Source organism: Arvicanthis niloticus, chromosome 24 (assembly GCF_011762505.2).
Source record: "Arvicanthis niloticus isolate mArvNil1 chromosome 24, mArvNil1.pat.X, whole genome shotgun sequence".
Lineage (NCBI taxonomy): Eukaryota > Metazoa > Chordata > Mammalia > Rodentia > Muridae > Arvicanthis > Arvicanthis niloticus.
In genome coordinates, this window is record NC_133432.1 from 39871310 (window position 1) to 39890812 (window position 19503).

General features: G+C 39.5%; 1 protein-coding gene across 1 annotated transcript in view; it reads right to left on the reverse strand.

The window, feature by feature from the left end:
- Brca2 (BRCA2 DNA repair associated) overlaps window positions 1-13550 on the reverse strand; it is a 39737-nt gene extending 26187 nt beyond the window's left edge. Inside the window, exons 1-10 of the mRNA XM_076922245.1 lie at window positions 13481-13550; window positions 12975-13229; window positions 11462-11570; window positions 10881-10930; window positions 10518-10558; window positions 10223-10334; window positions 8843-8892; window positions 7980-8091; window positions 6399-7508; window positions 272-5119 (exon numbers count right to left, since the gene is read on the reverse strand). Of these exons, the coding sequence (XP_076778360.1) occupies window positions 272-5119; window positions 6399-7508; window positions 7980-8091; window positions 8843-8892; window positions 10223-10334; window positions 10518-10558; window positions 10881-10930; window positions 11462-11570; window positions 12975-13229; window positions 13481-13550 (6757 nt within the window). The remainder of the gene's footprint in view (window positions 1-271; window positions 5120-6398; window positions 7509-7979; window positions 8092-8842; window positions 8893-10222; window positions 10335-10517; window positions 10559-10880; window positions 10931-11461; window positions 11571-12974; window positions 13230-13480) is intronic.
- Between the last annotated feature and the right edge of the window lie 5953 nt (window positions 13551-19503).

Consider the following 19503-nt stretch of genomic DNA (forward strand, 5'->3'; position numbering starts at 1 on the left):
ACTGGAACTTCTTTACACACATGGGAAAGATTAACATTTCACTAGCTTTGTTGAAAATAAAACTTCTTAGCATAATTTAACCCCAACTAAAAGTACACTAATGATCCTTAAAATATGGCTTGTTGGTACAGAATTACAGATACCAAGTTCTAAATCACTGTCCTCCAAACTCCACGGGGGCGGGTAATGTTACTTAACACTGTAGCCTACGAGACTATTGAGGATAAAACACTTGAGAAACCAGCAGAACAAAGCAAAAGTAAATCCTTACCAACTGTGTCAACAGCCACTCCTCCTCTTTTTCTAGTTCTCGAATTTAACAAAGTCTCACTTTGGGGGCAAGTAAACAGTGAGCATTTGGCATGAATCTGTTCAGAATCTGTCAGCTCATCATCTTCCATAAAAGCTTTGGCAATCTCCACTGCTTCTGTTTCAAAATAGTTCTCTGGCTCTTTGGAGTAATATTCTCTTACATTTGTTTTCACAGGAACATCAGAAAATGTTTTCATTTCATCAGTTTCTACTTTTGTGTTTTGGGGTAAGGTTTGTTCTTTTTCCAAAAGATTAGCCTTATTATGGGACACTTTTGTTCCTAATACCAACTGTGTGTCTTGCTTTCTTCCCATCTGAGAGAGCTGGGGAGAAACTTCAATAGATCGAGTATTGCCTGAAGAACCACTTTCTTTATAGTTACTTGGTAAGCTGGATTTATCATCATAGGTTTTCTGCAATTTGGAGTTTACAGGGTATTCTGGGGTTCTGATTTCAACACAAGGTTGAGGAAGTATTTTTGATATGTCTTCGGGTGCAGGTGAATGTTGGAGAGTATGTTCAGTTCTGATCAAATCAAATTCCTCTAACATTCCTTTAACTTTCTGTAAGGCACTTTCTGACACTGTGACCAGTTTTCCACCTGCGGTGCTAAATCCAGAAAATAGAGATGAATTGATATTACCTGGGAGGGTTTTTGGAAGTGACGATACACCCTGGGTGTTATGCATCACCGAGTTTTCTCTTTTCACAGACTGATGTGATTTTTCATAACCTTCCAATGATACCATGGAAGACAACTGTTTAGCATCACCACCCATCTCAGAAAACACTTGCCTTGCCTTTTCTAATGAAGCATCTGATACTTGTACAGCTTTTCCACTTGCTGTGCTAAAAATCCCATAAGTGCGTGAAGGATGGACTGCCTGGGGAGGTTCTTTTATAGATTTACATGTATCCCAAGTTTCCAAACTAACAGGTGGTGTTGCAGCTTTCTTCAGTCCAGACACACTTTGGCTATTCTGTAAAATTTGTTCATTCTGAGGATAAAAAATAGCTTTACGTGAGTTTATGTCAACATCACCTGAAGAGCTAGGACATATAAAATCCTCTGAATCATCCAATGCTTTGTGATACCTTGTCTGGCAAGTGTCTGGTTTACTCTCTCTGTTTTGCTCGATTACTTTATTGCAGTTATTTGTGAATATCTCTTTTGTTCTTACAGTTTCTTGTGAATGAGCAGTAATGAATACAGGTGAGCCTACTTTATAATTCCTTGAATCCAGCATAGCTGAGTCAATGGCTACATTCTTATTTGCATGTGGTGAAGCATTAGTCTCTAGTTTCTGAACACAATCTTCATTTACAGTTTGTGAGTGTATATTTACTTCTTTTGTAGCAGATACTTTGGGGGAAATGGCATTGTTTTCAGCATTCTTCATGTCTGGCTGAACATCAGAATCAATTTTATTTTTTAAGAAACATCCTAAATCATTATGCATGTCATCATGATGACAAAAACTAGAATGGGATAGATAGCTGTGACACACACTAGGGTCACTAAAGAGGGTTGAAGCTTGGTTTTCAGAGACATGATTTGTATCAATTTCAGTTCTGATAATGACTAAACTACGTTCATATGAGGCATTTCCTGCAAGATCTTCAGTGTGTTCTTTTACACATTCGATTTCAATAGTATTTCTTGTTCCAAGCTTATCACCCTGTTCTCTATGCCATTTTCTGCCTTTGGATAGAGAAGACTCTCTGAAACAAGTTCTTCTACTGTCCCCCATATAACATGCCAAAGCAAAATCTTCAGAGCCTGGGTAAGAGGACTGACAAATACAGCAAATTCTAGGATTCTTTTCTATTTTATTTTCTATGTTTTCATGTACTTTGGAAGAGGTACCATTTGATGTTGTGAGATTTTCAGTTTGCCTATACATATGATCATCTTGCTGGGGTAGCATTTCAGTCTCCTTAGAGACAAAGTTCTGCATTTCTTCACATTTCGAGGCAGATACTTCAATTTTCTCATATGCTAATGTAAGTCCTTCTTTATAGTTCTCTCTGTTCTTTAGGGGTTTTGTTCCTTGATGACTAAAACTGGTGGTTTTCCTAACATATTGTGTTTCATCAAAAAGGTTTTTCACTTTGTCCAAAGATTCCTGCATAATTTTGACTTTTTTCCCACTAGCTGTATGAAAACTCAACAGAGTAGGTTCTTTGATATTTTCTATTTCATATTCAGGATACTGCTGAAGAGCTGGTAATTGACTGACAGTTCTAATTGGGAAATGTTCTTCAAAAACCTTTTTAATACTCGTTTCTTTCTTGTGACATGAAATATGCATTTTGTCCTTATTTATGCCACAAAAAATTTTAGAATTCAAAGAATCTGAAATGACGGTCAATTCTTCTGTTTCCTGATTAAAAATATCCACACTTTTATTTAATGACTCTTTGGAGACTCTGATATTTTTCCCGATTGCAGTCTGAAAGGATATATTAAACTCTTTTATGTTTTGTTCCATCTTATCTGAAGGTAATTGTTCTTTATCTGAAGATTTCATAGGACATGTTTCCTCAGTTTTCATGACTTCCAAACATGTTAAATCTGATACACTTTCCTTAATTTGTGTGTTTTCCTCCCTCACATATTGGGTACTTGACTCAGGATACTTATTGCCTTGATCAGCAGCACAAAGTAAATCACTGTCACCTTTATGAATATAAACTGTGCCACTTGTACTGGATTTACTACCACCAGAGTTTTCTAATTTATACGTATTTCTTTGAGAGCCAGTATAGTTGTTATCTTCATGTTTTGTATTCATTACATAATTTTCAGGATTTTTGTCAACAAAAATGCAGGTAGTCATTTCAGTATTATTTTGTAATGTTACTTGGCACTTACTAGATTTCTCATTAAAACTTTTATCAGTGTTTTGTTTCTTTATCTTAAACACTGAAGCAACAGAATCATGATGTGCTCTTGAAGAAAATCCTCTTGATCCTACTTTTGCAGAAGGCTCCTCACTAATATTATCAATATCACTGAACAGTTTCATAGCTTTTCTCAGAGCCTCATTAGACACACTAAGTTTTGTGCCAAGAGCAGAACAAAATCCTCCAAACTCTTTTTCATTTATATTTGGTAAAAAACAAGATGTATTTTTGTTATAAGTGTCTTCAAACAGGTGAGGAAAGCTTTGTTTAACTCCAGCCAAACCTTCAAATTGCTTGCTGTGATCTGTCTGACCTACAGAGGGATCCACTGGGAGATGAAGATCAACATCTTTCCACTCCTCAGAAGCGGTATTTACAACTATCTGGTTTCCAGGCACTTCAGATGTATTATTCTGTGCGATGTGGCTTGGCTTTCTGAACTGTGTGAATTCAAACTGACTTCCTGATTCTTCCAAGATAGTAGACAGTTCTGTAATTTCTGCTTTTTGGCTGGGCGTTAAATAATGATTTGAATGAAAATCTTGCTTTGAAGATAACATCTGAGGTGTTGTGTGAGTATCTTGAGAAACAGATAACTGACTATGAGACTGTGTAGATACAGTAGTAAATGATTTCAAGTCAAATGTATGAGGTTCACTTAGTCTCTTCTGGTTTGTTAATGGAGGGGTATTAACAACATCAATACAAGCTAAACTAGTAGGATACTGTTCTTCAATATCTTTGAAGAACATTTTGCTTTTCTTGACATTATGCTCTGAAAGTTTTATTTCTTTATTGGAAGCTGTTCTGAAGCTACCTTCAAAATTATGGTTCAAGATTGGATCCAAAAACCCTGACCATTTGTCTGAATAATCATTGTTCCCATTTGATTTCATATCCAAGGAGGAATTCAACTTGAAATCTTTGTCTGGGGTTCCTTTTTGATGCTGCTCTTTAATGCTGCTGTTCTTCTCTGTACAATCATGGACCACAGCTGATGAATCTGAGTCCTTTGTTATCAATACTTGGGCTGCATGCTCATCATCTAATGCTCCATCTACTGCCATGGGAGAGTTCTTGAGACTAGGCCTTTTTACATGGCTGTGGTCTTCTTCCTGGAGTTCCACAGCACTTCCAAAAGCAGGCTTATGGCTTTCATTGGTTACTTGAAAAGCAAAATTATTCTCATTGTCTGGGGAAAGTTCTTCAGAATTGATATTGACTGTTACTTCTGAAATAAAAGATGAGTCTTTCTGGTCCTTCTGTATGACTGCTATTTTTGCATCTTGATTGAACTGTGACTTCACTGAAGAGGACACTTCTATTATACATCCTCCAGGTGGCAAAAGCTCAAGGGTTTTAGAATTTTCACTTAAGACACACATTTCATTGCTTAATTCAATATTATCTTTATAACTCTCACATTGCAGTTTCTCTGGCATTCTACACATTTTCCCTCTAGAAACCACAACTGCCTTTGACAGAGGTGGCTTTGAGCTGGGAGTTAATTTAAGAGTACTTGTTCTGTTGTGGCCACCGAGAAGGTTTTCCTGTGATTCAACGCTAATGCTGCTAAGCTGCACTGCTGTTGCATGTTCTCCTGCAGGAAGACATGCTGAGATTAAGACTTCTTTCCTGTCGGAAACTTTTGAACTTTTTTGATCATTTTCACATGGTCTTTCTGGCAAGCATGACAGAAAGTCAGCTTCTAGGGCTGTATATGGCTGTGGATTTTCTTCACTGACTATTGCTTCTTTGTCATTAAGATCCTGAGATGTCAATACATGAATATAACTAATTTCTTTACTTGCAGCAGTCCCAAAAGAGTTGGTCAAGGACAAAGATGGCTCTTCAGAATCATTCAGTACATAGCTTTTTTTGACAGAAGAATCTGGTATACCTAAGCATAAGAATACAGAGTGATGGGACAAGTTAGAGTACGATTAATTGCATCCCCAAGTTAAAGTGTTTAAAATAAGTACAAGAAGAGCAAAGGGTGACTGACATACTTAAAACAGATTCCTGAATGGCTGCAATTTTGAAGTTACTAAATTTCTACATGAAGAGGCTAAGGAGATAGCTCAGTCAGTGAAGTACTTGTCATGCAGACCTGAATCCAGGTCCCCAGCATCCCCATAAAATGCTGGGTGTGGCATAAGTATCTATAAACCCTAGGGTTCCTGGAGTTGAAACAACTCTTCAGTACTCTAGTACCACTACCACCTACCTATTCACCATGCCATTTACAATTTCTCACAGGGAGACAAAACTGATTTCACATGATGGAGATGAGAAATGCAGTAGAAGCAACAAGTCTTCCTTATGTTCCCCAGGCTGGCCTTGAATTACTAGGCTCAAATAATCCTCCTACTTCAGCTTCCCAAGTAAACACCATTTTTAGCTATCTAATTTTTACATAATAAACACTCTAAAGCAAGAGCTAAGCAGTCAAGTTCCTAATGTGTTTGGATAGAGAGCTGTCTTAGGAGCCACAGAGCAAGACACAGTGGTGCATGTCTGTGGTCCCAACTACTTGGGAGACTAAAGCAGGATGATCACTCAAGGTCAAGTTCAAAACCAGCATAAAATAAAAAGGGGGGACGATGGCTTGGTGGCTTAGGGTGTAAATGCATTTGCCATTAAGCCTGAGGATCTGAAGACCCACCTGGTGAAAAAGAAAAACTGACTCAGACAAGTAATCCACTGACCTCCACACACACACACACACACACACACACACCATGTACCATGCATATACCCACACACATATACACAATAAATGCAACAAAAACAAAAAACAAAGAGTCAACAATATATGGCGCAAATTGCCCCAATAAATTTGAGTGACATAATTCTAAATGCCAAATCCAATCTATACAGGTACCATCTGAGATTAAATGATTCTTAGAACCAGGCAGAGGTGGCCCACACATTTAATCCAAGCACTGGGGAAGCAGAGGCAGGTGGATATCTGAGTTCCAGACCAGCCTGAGTTCCAAGATAGCCAGGGCTATACAGGGCTCTCACAAAACCAAAACCAAACCAAACAAAAAAAGAGATCTGAGAAACTACAGAAAGACAGCAGGTGTTTCTTTAAAAAAAATTTTTTTTAAGGTATATTCAAATATTTATTTTCATCCATAAGACTATATGCATTAGAAGAAAAAAAAGAAAAATACCTGAATTCACACTTGTAAAGGTGAATGGTACTTCAAAAGCACTTGCTTCAAACTGGGCTGAACGGTTAGTAAGCTCCGACTGTCTGTATGTCTGTAGTTTTTTTCCTTGATGAGACGCATCATCGCTTACAGAGTAAATAAACTTTCTTCTTTTATTTTTTAGAGTGGATATTAAACCTGCATTTTTCACAGTTGCACAAGTGTCAGTGAGAGCAGTTGGCCAGCTTCCAGTGTCAACTGAGCTAGGATATAAAGAATCCTCCCTCTGTGAGCATGCAGTATGTATTCCCAATCTACTGGTAGAGACTTCATGTTCCTCTGTAAAGGCTGAGCTAGTCATACTATCTGAGAAAACAGTACCCAAAGTCTCTTCAAGTGGCTCGGTCAACTTGAATATAGACTTCTTGATAATCTGAGACAGACAGGCTGTTTGACTTGCTCCAGACACCATTTGCTTCCCTGCAATGGAGTCTTTGTGTGATTCAAGATGCTGTCCTTCATGTTCTTTATCTACCAAAGTTTCCTCACTGAACATCTTTTCTGGTTCTGGAAGACTAGAAATATGAGGAAAAGAATTTTCTGAAGTAACAGAGCCAGTACCTTCTTTTTTAATATCTGTGAAGTCTTCCTCTGAAATATTTTGGTTATGAGAAGAAATATGAAGTAAGGATATTTTTCCTGTTTGGGTTCCATTTAGAGCAGATAGGTTTGGCTGAGACCATCTACTGTCTGAACACTGTACAGCTTCATTGCAGATTTCTTCACTCTGGCTATAAAAGGGCTTCTGGTTTGTTACACCTGGATCTAAGGGATCACTATCTCTTGGTTCAATTTCAAGTGTAAATGAGTTATTATCATCAGCTTGTCTTCTAGCTTCTTCATGTGATTCATCAGTTTTTGTTTCACTGAAAATTTTCTTCCTGGTCTTGCCCATTCTCATTTTCTGTAGACTTCTGATTCTACGCTTAGGAAAACATAATGAGAAACTATCGTCTTCGGAAGTATCTACAGCTGTCTCCCCATCTTCTAGAACATTTGGTATTGGCTTTCTAAGGCAGTCTTTGAAGCTATTTCTTTTGCTAGATGAATCCCCTAACATTTCTCCAAATCCTGTTAAAATTCAAAACAAAAGCACATTATAACATTTACAATGCAACCATATTCATATTCTCACAATTCTTTTCAGAAATCATTCACATTAAATTATACACAGGTCAGCAGTAAGGGGTTCTTCTGAATGCCAGTTCTTCTGGCAAGTCACTCTTCTCCTAAAATCGTATCCTAATTGATTGAAAGTCTTTATTCACACCCTAATCTTAAATAACTCATTTTTTTCAGTTCTATACAATTGAGTGTATAACTTTAAAAGTGCTCTGTATTCAATCTAATATTCCAAGAACTATCAATCCAGATGTAGCAAGTCAATTCTGTATTACTACAACTACAAAAAATAAATCTATCAAGTTAGTTTCAATCGTCTATATTTCAGAGGCTGAGAAAGAAAAGCAATGGCATTTCTCCCTAAGATAAGAACAGTGTCATCAATTCAGATCAGTAGCTCAACTAAACAGATAGACTTACCCTGACTAAAGGCTTCTCGATGGTTTTTGTTTTCATTGTCAGTCACAGAGGAAACAAATCTATCATTCTTTTTCAGACTTTCAATGTGGTTAGAAAAATAGCTTTTCAAAGTCTGCAGAAATTATGTTCAAAATCATTAATTAGTATAACTCTTTCATTACATACATATATACTTGTTACCAAATAGAAAGACAGAAAAAATTTATAGGAAGAAACTGCATAAGATCATGTTAAGAAACATCTCCGGAAGCTTTGGAGAATTATAAATTGCATTTTAAAAAAAGCAGGATAGCTTAGGCACAGTGACACATACATATAATCTTAGTACTTGGGAAGCAGATGCAGGATGATCATCCCAAGTTTGAGGCCAAAATGATGTACACAACTACTTTCAGGCTAGTTACTAGCTAGGACTGCATAGCATAACCCATCTCAAAAAGTCAAAAACAAAAACCAAAGGAATAATAACTGCCCAACCAAAAACAGAGAAGCTACTGGCACTTGACAGCTACTGAGGGAGGGAGCCATCTGGGGGGGGAGGGTATGGCCACTGGCAGGCCACCCCATTCTCCAGTGCCTCATACCCATATGCACCCAGGGGCACTAATTGGACTCAGGTGATCATTTTAAAAAGAAAAAAACCCCATGAAGTTGAGAGTAGGTCATGTTGGGGAGGATCATGGGGGAGTTGGAAGAGGAAGAGAGGGTGAATATGATCAAAATTAATTACATACACAAATGGCCACCTCACAGAATTAATAAAATATTTTTTAAAAAGCATAAAAACCACTAACAAAACAAAATCAAGTGAAGGCATTCAGAATGAGTAGTATTGAGAGTATACCAGCCTGACACTGACTTACAGCAGGAGAGTCAGCAGGAAATGCAGTTCTAAGTGCTTCCTCATCTCGGGCTACAAAACAAAAATTAAATTTAGCTGTAATGGATTATATATTATACACTAAAATTAATACACAAACTTACTTTTTCAGGAACACCTCCCCCCCCACATACATGTGAAAGAAAATTATGTGACCAAAGCCAGCAATGAGAAACACCAACATAGTCTGACTTGTTACACTGTTTCTTAATGTGGTTTAGTGATACTAATGTTCTCTACAAGAGCAGATGAAAGATCTGTAAGGTTGTGTCTTTAAAGGCTCCCAAGGAGCCTCTATTTACCTCTATTTACCCTCTATTTAGACAATGATACAGAGGGGAAGGCATAATTAATGCTAATTACTTCTTAGTTTTCAGCCTTTTTACTTTATTTCACAAAAGCAACAAAAGAAGGTATAGTCATTTCTATCTAAATAGATTAAAACTAAAGTTATTTGGCTGGAATCATCAAGCCCTAGTTTGAGGGCTGGCAAGATGGCTTAGAAGGTAAAGGCACTAGCTACCAAGCCTGATAGCCTAAGCTGGATCCCTGGAACCCACATGATGGAAGAAAAAGACCAACCTTAAAAAGTGTATAAAAGCAAAAAGAAAAAGGGGGCATGGGATAGGGGTTTTCTTGGGGGAGGGGATGGGGAAAGGGGATGGCATCTGAAATGTAAATAAAATATCCAATAAAAAAAAAAGAAAAAGAAAAGACCAACCCTGTCAATTGCCCTCTGACCTCCACACAAATGCACTTGAACATGGACATACTTGCTCACACGCAGGAAAAAAAAAATCTAAAATACTAAAAAAAATTAAGGTTTGAATATAAACTTATAATTTGAGGATTACCACAGTCATATACATATCTTATGAATAAGCACATATACATGACATGGTTATAAACTGTGGATAAATGTATATGAAGTTACCATATATAGATGACAGAGTGCTAAAATATGTCTCTTTGATTGCATTTTAAATAAAACACAAAAACATTCTATAAACACTTACTGTACAGTAATATGTGTTTTTCATGTTTGCCTACATGTTTATCTTTATTTTTATTTTCTGTATGTGGGTGTTTTGTCTACAAATATGTATGTACATCACACGCATGCAGGAGTCTGTAGAGCTAGAAGAAGACACCAGTTCCCCTGGAAATGGAGCTATAGACAGTTGTGAGCCACCACATGGATACTGAGAACTAAACCAGGGTCCTCTGCAAGAGCAGCCAGTGCTCTTAACCACTGAGCCATCTCTCCAGCCCTGCCACATTTTCTTCCTAACATAAGATTGGAGATGACAACTTAGCAGTCTCATCCAGCTCTTCCTGTCCAGTACACATTTGTCACTGTTACCTATGAGCACAGTGGAACTAAGGGTTGGTGGTGTAGCCAATGAACTTGTCCAAGACATATCAGGATCCACTTCAACTCCCAGACTCTCAGAAATATGTTTTGGTTTTTGACCCTACAAAGAAAGGCAGTTGTTAATTTACAGAAACACTGACAATTAACTTTTCATTCACACTTTATCACTTAATGTGTCTGTGAGACACTATGCTAAGTACAGATCTCAACTCTCAGTCAAAGGGATAATACACAGTCACATTCTCAACTGATATACCATAAGGAACCCAAGCAGAACATTTACCTCCTCGAGTTTTGGTGTATGAAATAAACTTCCAGATACCACTGCAGGTGAAAAAAAAGGAAAGTGTTAGATCTTCATTAACACTTCTAAAACCTACAAATAAAAACCATAGGGCTGGAGACATGGCTCAGAACTTAAGAGCACTGGCTGCTTTTGCAAAAGGCCTGTGTTCCTAGGACCCAATACAAGTAGCTCATGACCACCCGTAACTCCAGTTTCAGGGGATCTCACTTCTGGCCTCTGGACACCAGGCATGCAGGAAGTGTACACACATACACATTGCCAAAACACTTATACATACAACTTAGACGTAAAGAAGGTCTCGAAAGACAATAAAAATATGAACATTTCCTGTGCCCATACCTGGCTTTTCTCCTTGTGGTACTGCCTGTGTGCATCGAAGCATAAGAGGGCTAGACAAAATGAAACAGTGGCCTCAGGTTAAAAAGACAACAGCAGCAACAAAGAGAGCACTGAGTACTGATGCTTAAGGGTTTGACAGTTTTGGAGACAAGGGCTTGCTATGTCAGCCTGGGCTGGCTATGTCAGCCGGGGCTGGCTTCCTACTGTGCTAGGATATCAGGAATGGGTTACCAGACCTGGCTCAAAGTAAACATTTCTAACATAAAAATTACTAAATTAAGGAATCTATTACACATTATTTAAAAATAGAAGTTCTTCCAGGAGGTACTCAGCTAAAGCAATCTGGATGACAGCTTATTTCTGTGAAAGAAACACATGCAAGAAAATGTTCTACTTGAACACATTTTAATAACAGATATGCAGGATGATGGTTCCTGACTGAATCCCCAGCCTTGTGGGAGGCTAAGGCTAGAGGATTCTGAGTGCAAAGCCAGCCTGGACTGCAGTGAGACCAGGCCTTAAAAACAAATGTATAATACATGCCGTATGCACTTGTAAAATATCCATGAGTCTCATCATACCTTTCACCAAGATGAGATCTCAGAAGTGGACTGGCAGCATCCACCACAGGGTCCGTTTTGGCCTTCCTTTTGCCGTGATTTTTGTGATTACTATTTGCAACAACCTTCCCTGAAACAGTAAAACAATCCAGTGAGGATGCAAACACTGTACATTTTGAGCTTTTACTTTTTGAACTTAACAGAAAAAAGGACATATAGGGCCTCCTACAGAAATGCATCTCAAGGGATGATGTGCACCCTATGTATGACATCAGGGAAGGCACCTAGTCCAACCTGACTGTCATTCTGTAAAAAGCTTTCACCATTCAGCTTGAGACTCCTGAATACAAGTGGGAAGAAAGCAAGGCTTCATGACTGCAACCTCCCCTGCTCCCTTCCTTCATCTTTGATGCTGGACACTGAAACTAGGGCTTTTCAAATGATGAAAACATACACACTACCAAACCACACAGCTAGGCTGATGGCCTCATTTGACTTGACTGTTATGATGCTTTCCTTTTGCATTCCACTCTTGGTTGTAACCCAACCATTTGGCATCTCTGAAAAAAATGCTGTTAAACCTGCAGAACTGTATACAAGATGTTTGTTTCCCTGCACACCGCTTTTTTTTTGAAGACAGAATCTTTTTATATAGCCCTGACTATCCTAAAACTTGCTAGGTAGGCTTGGGCTGGCCTTGAACTCAGAGATCCACCTGTCTCTGCCTCCGAATGCTAGGATCAAAGGAGTGCACCACCAATAACCGGTAGAGATTCTGTCTTTTGACTATATCCATAGCAATAATGTCTGACATGCTCACTGAGCATATCACAAAGTAGTACTCTAAAGAAAAGGGCATACTGTGTCAAGGAAGTAATAAATATGCCAGAGACTGAATGAATGCACAACTTTACTAAACAAGTGGCACCTAGGTCAGAGAAACTGAGTATCAAATTAAAATACTTACAAGAAAATTGATTACAAAAAAATCTCTACCCTATTATAACTTGAAGAAATATAGCTTAGTAAACATCAAGACAAGTCATTTTGAATATCAAAGTCATAATTCAGAAAATCTTAGTTGGTGGCATGTTAATCATAGGAACAAAGAGGCATTTATTAAATACCTAAATTATTTCATTGAACCAAAGTTTATCATGTGGTATTTCCACCATCTCCATCCTTCAGTCAGGGAAGAGTTGAGGAAGACTGATTTGTACAACAGAACCCAGTTCATCACAGAGCTGATTTTACATACAACTTTGCCTGAAGTCCTGCTTAGGTACCCTCCATCACATAGCAGGATTTACCCAAGTTAAATCTATATTGAACTAATTCTTTGGTTGTTTTTTTTTTTTTTTTTCTTTTTCTTTCTTTTTTGAGATAGGATCTCTCCTTTCTCAAAAGTATGTAGCTCTGGCTGTTGTGAACTTAATTTGTAAACCAGGCTGGCCTCAAACTCAGAGATCCACCTGATTCTGCCTCTCTAGTGCTAGGATTAAAGGCATGTGCCACCACACACAGCTACAGTTACCTAATTCTTTGAAAGGCGACTGGTCTAGTGGCAGAGTTTGTCTTCTTTCTTTGAAGATTATTGGAGTTGAAGCAAACTGATGGTAAGAGGGATTCCTCTGTGGTGTTTTAAACAGCTGTGGTTCATAACTGTGGGGCTTATAGTCAGAGTCTTCTTGAGGTTCAGAATTATATGGTGGGGCTTCTGAAGAAAGTTCTTCAAACCAATTGAGGCTTATTGGTCCTAAATCTGAAAAAAAGAAAAAAAAAATCTTATCTTAGTTTTAATCAATGACAAGGAGAAACTCATGGCCAATGAAGATCATAATAAAGAACAGGGCTGCTAAAGGTGATTCCATCCATGTTGTGTCTGGCAACCTGAGTTAAATTGAAATACACACACAGAAGTTGTTTTCTCATTGTTGTGTCATGGGGCTATGTGTGTTCACACATGTAAAATCAATAAATAAATGCAAAAAGGTTCAAAGATCACACTAAAGAATAAAGGAGAGGCATGGTTGTACTCACCTGTTATTCCAGCTTTCAGCAGGTCTGAGACAGGGGGACTACAATTTTGAAGACCTTCCAGGCAATACATTGAGATCTTCATCTCAAAAGACAAAACAGTGCAGCAAGATGGCTTGGCAGGTAAAGGTGCTTACCAGCACAGCTGATGACCTCAGTCTGTGACTAGGATCCACATGGTGGAAGTAGAGAACTGACTCTTGCAGGTTGTCCTCTAACCGACCCACCACCCTGTCCCCACCACAAAATAAATCAAGATATATAAACAATAAAGCAAACTAATACTAAACAAAAGGAACTTGAAATGTTGACCAGCTGGGCACGGTGGTGCACAACTGCAATCCTAACACTTGAAGATTGAGACAGGAAGATCTCAAGTTTGAGGCTGGCCTGGGCTACAAAAAGATGTCATTTGGGTATGACATTACAACTTATGATTCTAGCATTTGGGAGGCTACAGAAGGAGGATTGTATAAGGTTGGCTTGCCTATGTAGTTAGACCCTATCTTAAAAACTAACCAAGAAAGGGGAGGGAGGAAGAAGAAGTGGGGGAGAGAGAAGGACAGAGAAAGAGGGAAAGAGGAAGAAGGGAGAGAGCAAGTTCCAGAACAGCAAGGAATATACAGAGAAACTATCTCAAAGAGGACCAAAAAACAAAAAACAAAAGACTCCATAATCTAGCACATACTAAATATAGAAAACAAAAAAATAAGACAAAAATGAATAAAACAAATAGAGAAAAAAACAAACAAGAATTGTGACCGCTAATTACTTAAAGGCATTTTCTCTACAGTATTTCTCCGATGCTTGGTAAAGAAGTCTGCAAAGAGAAAGTGACATACACTTCACAGGCCTGCTTCTGTGACAGATAAAACCAGAATCGCTGGTGAGCTTGTCAACGGAACGACCTTAGGCCCATCTTGACAAGAACATCTTGACAAGAACAGAACTTAGCATGAAGATGAGGAGAGTTTATATAATTGTGCTTCGAACCAAGTGCCTACTAGATACTACTAGATAGCACCCTAAAGTAGATTTGGTGGGAGCCAAGAACAAGAAAACCTTAGTGCTAATTTAAATTATTCACGTCTAATTACGAAGCTGACACAACACACGTTAGGTAATCCAGCAACTGCAGAATGGAGCGGCTACGGTGACTCTGGGACGCGCCCGATCCCTCCGGGAGGACGCCCGCGGGCTGCAAGGAACTGGAAGGCGGAACCCGCTCCCGCTGCTGAGGTGGAGCTTGTGGCGGCCGTGAAGGAGATCGAGGGGCTCCTCCGGGATGTCCCGCGTGTCCCTCACGGCCCCACAACCCCGGAGCGCGAGCCCACAACACCTAGGCCCACTGACCCGCTGCGGCTGCGCTCGCTGACTGACGGCGCCGCCTCACTTCTCACGCTCCCGCGAAAAGCCCGCTCTCTGCCCGTGACGTCATGACTACGCGACGGGAACGCAGCGCGAGCGCCGCCCGGAAGCAGGGAGCGGCTCCTTCTGCAGCTGTTCCCGGCTTGGGTTAGCTCGCCCGTCCGCGGCCGAATTCCTTTCTTCCCCTCTGGTTCACATTTGTCTCGGCGCCCTAGGGACACAATGTGTGTGTGTGTGTGTGTCTTTTGTGATTTCTTCTCTCTTTCTCGATGTGGGTTAAATTTTTGTTTATAGTTTCTTTTCCTATATCTTCCGGGTCTAATTAGACGCTCGTATCCTTGGCGTTCTGTTTACTTTACTCTCACAGACCCTGAAGATAGACTTTGAAAGGATTCGTTCTATCTCTACCCTCTTCCCAATGTCTTCACATTAAATAAGTCTTTCAGCTTTTCACTTTTAATTTGGCTCCCTTAATTGTCTATTGAGGACGGGTCGACCTGGGCCCCCAAGTTCTCCCTCTCCCATTCCCCCTTCCTTTCCCTCCCCCTCCCTCTGTCACACACGCAAACACACACACGCGCACGCGCTAAATAACAGTTCTGCAATATCAGTTTTGCAGGTCTAGGTCGTATCTTTTACAATTTTAGGATACTATTGAAAGGTCCGGGACTCCCAGAAAGGGGTCCACTTAAGTCACAGGATAGCACGCACCCAAAGGACACACGAGAGACCGTCTTGCGTAAAGCACATGAGGTGGTTTATTAAATCAGAGCTCTGGGCCAGCCCATATCCCCATATCTCAATAGGGGATAGAGGGACTGACCTCGTGGCTCAGGGCATAGCGCTTAAATATGGGCGGGGTAGGGAAAAAGAGAACTTTTGCGCGGGGCACAGGATTGGTTGTTTTACCTTTTTGAACACTAGTAGGCTATACCATGGGGCAGGGTGTAGTTCTTCCCTGGCCAGTCAGTTTCTGGGATTTCTTAACAAGGCCTTTGTCCTGTAACTCCCCCTCCTCTGTAACTAATTAGATGGACCCAAACCTGCTGGCAGGTGCTTTTTCTACCCAAGGTCTAAGGCGAAAATTCACACATATTTCATAAGATGGCCTTATATATTTTTCACTCTACACTATCACCATGTCTTATGACTTTTCCAGAAACTGACCTAGAAAACTGCAACATTATTACCTCTCCCTGAATTTACTGGTAACAAGCCCAGTGCATGGCTTACTGTGGGTTTGCAGTTTGAACTTTAGAAAGCCCGCAATTGGATTCAACAAGAGATCTTAGGGGCCTTGCCGCCCCCAGAACATGCTTCAGCAGTAAAAAGAGCATCTTGGATTAGAAAAACAATGACCTGGGGTTGGGAGTCTGTCTCAATAGTAGAGATTTTGCATGTGCCTGGGTTAAATACTCAACACTACAATAAAGACAACTGAGAAAAGTCTGTTTGGTTTATTGGTATCAATTGTGTCTGGTAATCTGTAATTCCTTGTTTTAGCAAGAAGTATCACTAATGTAAAAAAAATACTAAAACTTTTGATGTAGCTCTACTTAGCAAAGAGACCTGTGGTATTATCTAGTAATAAACTATTGCTTATTGAACATTTCTAACAATACTATGAAGTGCTTAGTATTGCTTAATGGGTAAAATCTCATCAGGTCATTAACTAGCCTGGTATAAGTTCTAAATCTGGGTTCAAATCCATCTGGCTTTATAAACTTAACTTGTAAAATGGGGCAGTGGTGGCACAGGCCTTTACCAGCACTTGGGAGGCAGAGGCAGGCAGATCTCTATATGAGTTTGAGGCTAGCCTGGTCTGCAGAATGAGTTTCAGGATGGCCATGGCTACACAGAGAAACCCTCTCTTGGAGAAGAAATATTGGGGACTGGAGAGACAGCTGAAGAGTTAAGGGTACTGGCTGCTCTTCCAGAGGTCCTAAATTCAATTTACAGCACCCTCATGATGACTTACAACCATCTGTAATGGGATCTGATGCCTTCTAGCATGCAGATGTACATGCAGGCAAAGCACTCATACAATAAAATGCACAATACATTTTTACTTAGAAAAGAAAAAAAAAATAGGGCTGGAGAGATGGTTCAGTGATTAAGAACACTGACTGCTCTTCAGGAGATCCTGAGTTCAATTCCCAGCAATCACATGGTGGCTCACAAGTATGTGTAATTGGATCCAATTCTCTCTTCTGGTGTGTCTGAAGACAGCTACAGTGTACTCATATACATTAAATAATTCTTTAAAAAATCGAATTGCTTTCTTCTCTGGGGAAGTTGGAGGAGAACGGGATCTCACAAGGGTGAAATAATGAGAAGCTTTGACACATTTCACCTTCTGAAAGATACCTCAGTATCACACCCTCTTGGCCCTCAACACCTCATGACTATGTTCCCTGTTCTTGGTAAAAGGAACTTCCCAACCACTTCATCTACTCTAGTAGACTTGGTATGATTTTAGTTCAGCTGCTCAGATTGTTTACTACCAAGCATTATTGAATTCAGTCTACTATCTGTTAAACTTATCATTTTTCATAAAAATGTATGTGATATGCAATGCATCTTGATGGTCATATACATTGTGAATAATGAATAAAAATCTCACGGCTAGTATATTCATATCCTCACATAGTTATAGGTGTGTGATAGAGAGTATCAAATCTAGCAAGTCTGTAGGATGCAACACATATTGTGTGAATGAGAATCTCTAGGAAAAAAAGCTGTGTCTACAAAGGTTAATTAAAACTCAGTGACTGTGAAGAGTTTGGAATGTTGCTGGTTCAGAACCTAATTAAAATTTATCGCCTGCTGTCATTAGGTCCCTAAAAATGTATTCTTTACCCATCTCTGTGGTGTAGTATCTTTAATCCTAACAAAAAGATTTTTAAAAACCCAAACCTTTGGAATATATTAAGAAAACCATATGAACCAAAGGTCCAAAAATGCTATCAAATAGCGTCTGAGGTCTATAGCTGAGATTTCTCCCTGTCTGTCACCCGTCTCTCCACTGTTTCCACCAACATATTTTTTGGTTTCGAGCCTTTAAAGACTGATCTGTCTCTCTGGTCCTATCAATACATTTTTTTAAATGCCCGGGTTTATGACTTTCTTTGTTCTGTTACTATAGATGTGTCATAAAACTGCCTCCACGTTGGAACACAGAATTTGGGGTAACCTCAATCTGTGGTTTGGGGCCATGATCACTCAAATTTGCCTCTGGATTTGACTCTGATTCCTTTCCAAGTGAGAGCTGTGTTTTTTACAACAGTTACTATTTATAGTCGTTATTCTGTGCCTTAGACTCTGGAGTTCCTTCCATTATGCCCTTTGACCAATACCACCCCCTACTGGTGATTGTGTATTTGAGTTTCTTAGATTTTACATATGAGATCACATAATAAAAATTTTTTCCTGTATAGCTTATTGCACTTAACATAATGTCCTCCAGGTTCATCCAGAACAAAAACAAGCAAGCAAACAAACCAGGGTCTGGCTGTATAGCAAGGCTGGTCTTGAACTTGTGAATCTCCTGCCTCAGCCTTTCTGGTTCTGGGATTACAAGGCCTGTACCACCACAATGCTTTCTCTTTTTTGTTTAATGACAGATAACATTCCCGTTTATATGGCAGTTTCTTTACTCATCTGCCATCTGATATGTAGGTTGCTTCCAGAGTTTGACTCTTGGATGAGCATGAGGGCAGAGTCTCTTAACTTGATTGATTTCACTTTCTTTGTGCATATGTACAAATAGTGGGATTGCTAGGTCAAGTGGTCGTTCTATTTTTTTTTTTTTTTTAAAAAAAAGATAGGACTGGAGAGCTGGCTCAGTGGTTGAGAGCACTGGTTGCTCTTCCAGAAGTCCTGAGTTCAATTCCCAGCAACCACACGATGGCTCACAACCATCTATAGTGAAATCTTGGGTCCTCTTCTGGCAAGCAGGAGTACATGCAGATACTCATACATTAAATTAAAAACTTTTTTTAAAAAAAGATATATTTATATAGTTTTTAAAAGTATGTGTGCATATGTCTGTCTGTATGTGGGTCTATATACGTGAGTGCAGGTTACAGTCCAGAAGAGGTTGTCAGGTACCAGCTAGAGTTACAGGTCTTTATGAGCCATTCAGAGGCTGGGAGTCCAAGATGCTATGAGCACTTTGCACTCTTAACCACAGAGACATTTCTCCTGCCCTCCTATTCTTAATTTTTTTGAGGGGGAGTGGTTCAAGACAAGGTTTCTCTGTGTAGCCCTGGCTGTCCTGGAACTCACTCTGTAGACCAGGCTGGCCTCCAACTCAGAGATTCACCTGCTCGTGCCTCCCAAGTGCTGGGATTAAAGGCTCCACAACAGCCCAGCCAATTATTAATTCTTGACGAAGCTCTGCATTAGTTTCCATAATACCCATACTAATTTATATCCTTACCCACCAATACCAGATCAACAAAGTCGACACCAAGAGAATAAATGAGTGGATTACTAGTTAAAGCCTGAATGAAGAAGCCAGAAATGAAAAACAACCTTGAGGGAAAAAAAGTGAGCGTTGCAGATGGAAAGGCTGTGGAAACAATTAGTTGTCTCCTAGGTGACTTCAATTAGGGAGCTGAGGGGTTGCTCCCACCCTGGAATAAATGAAGAAACCT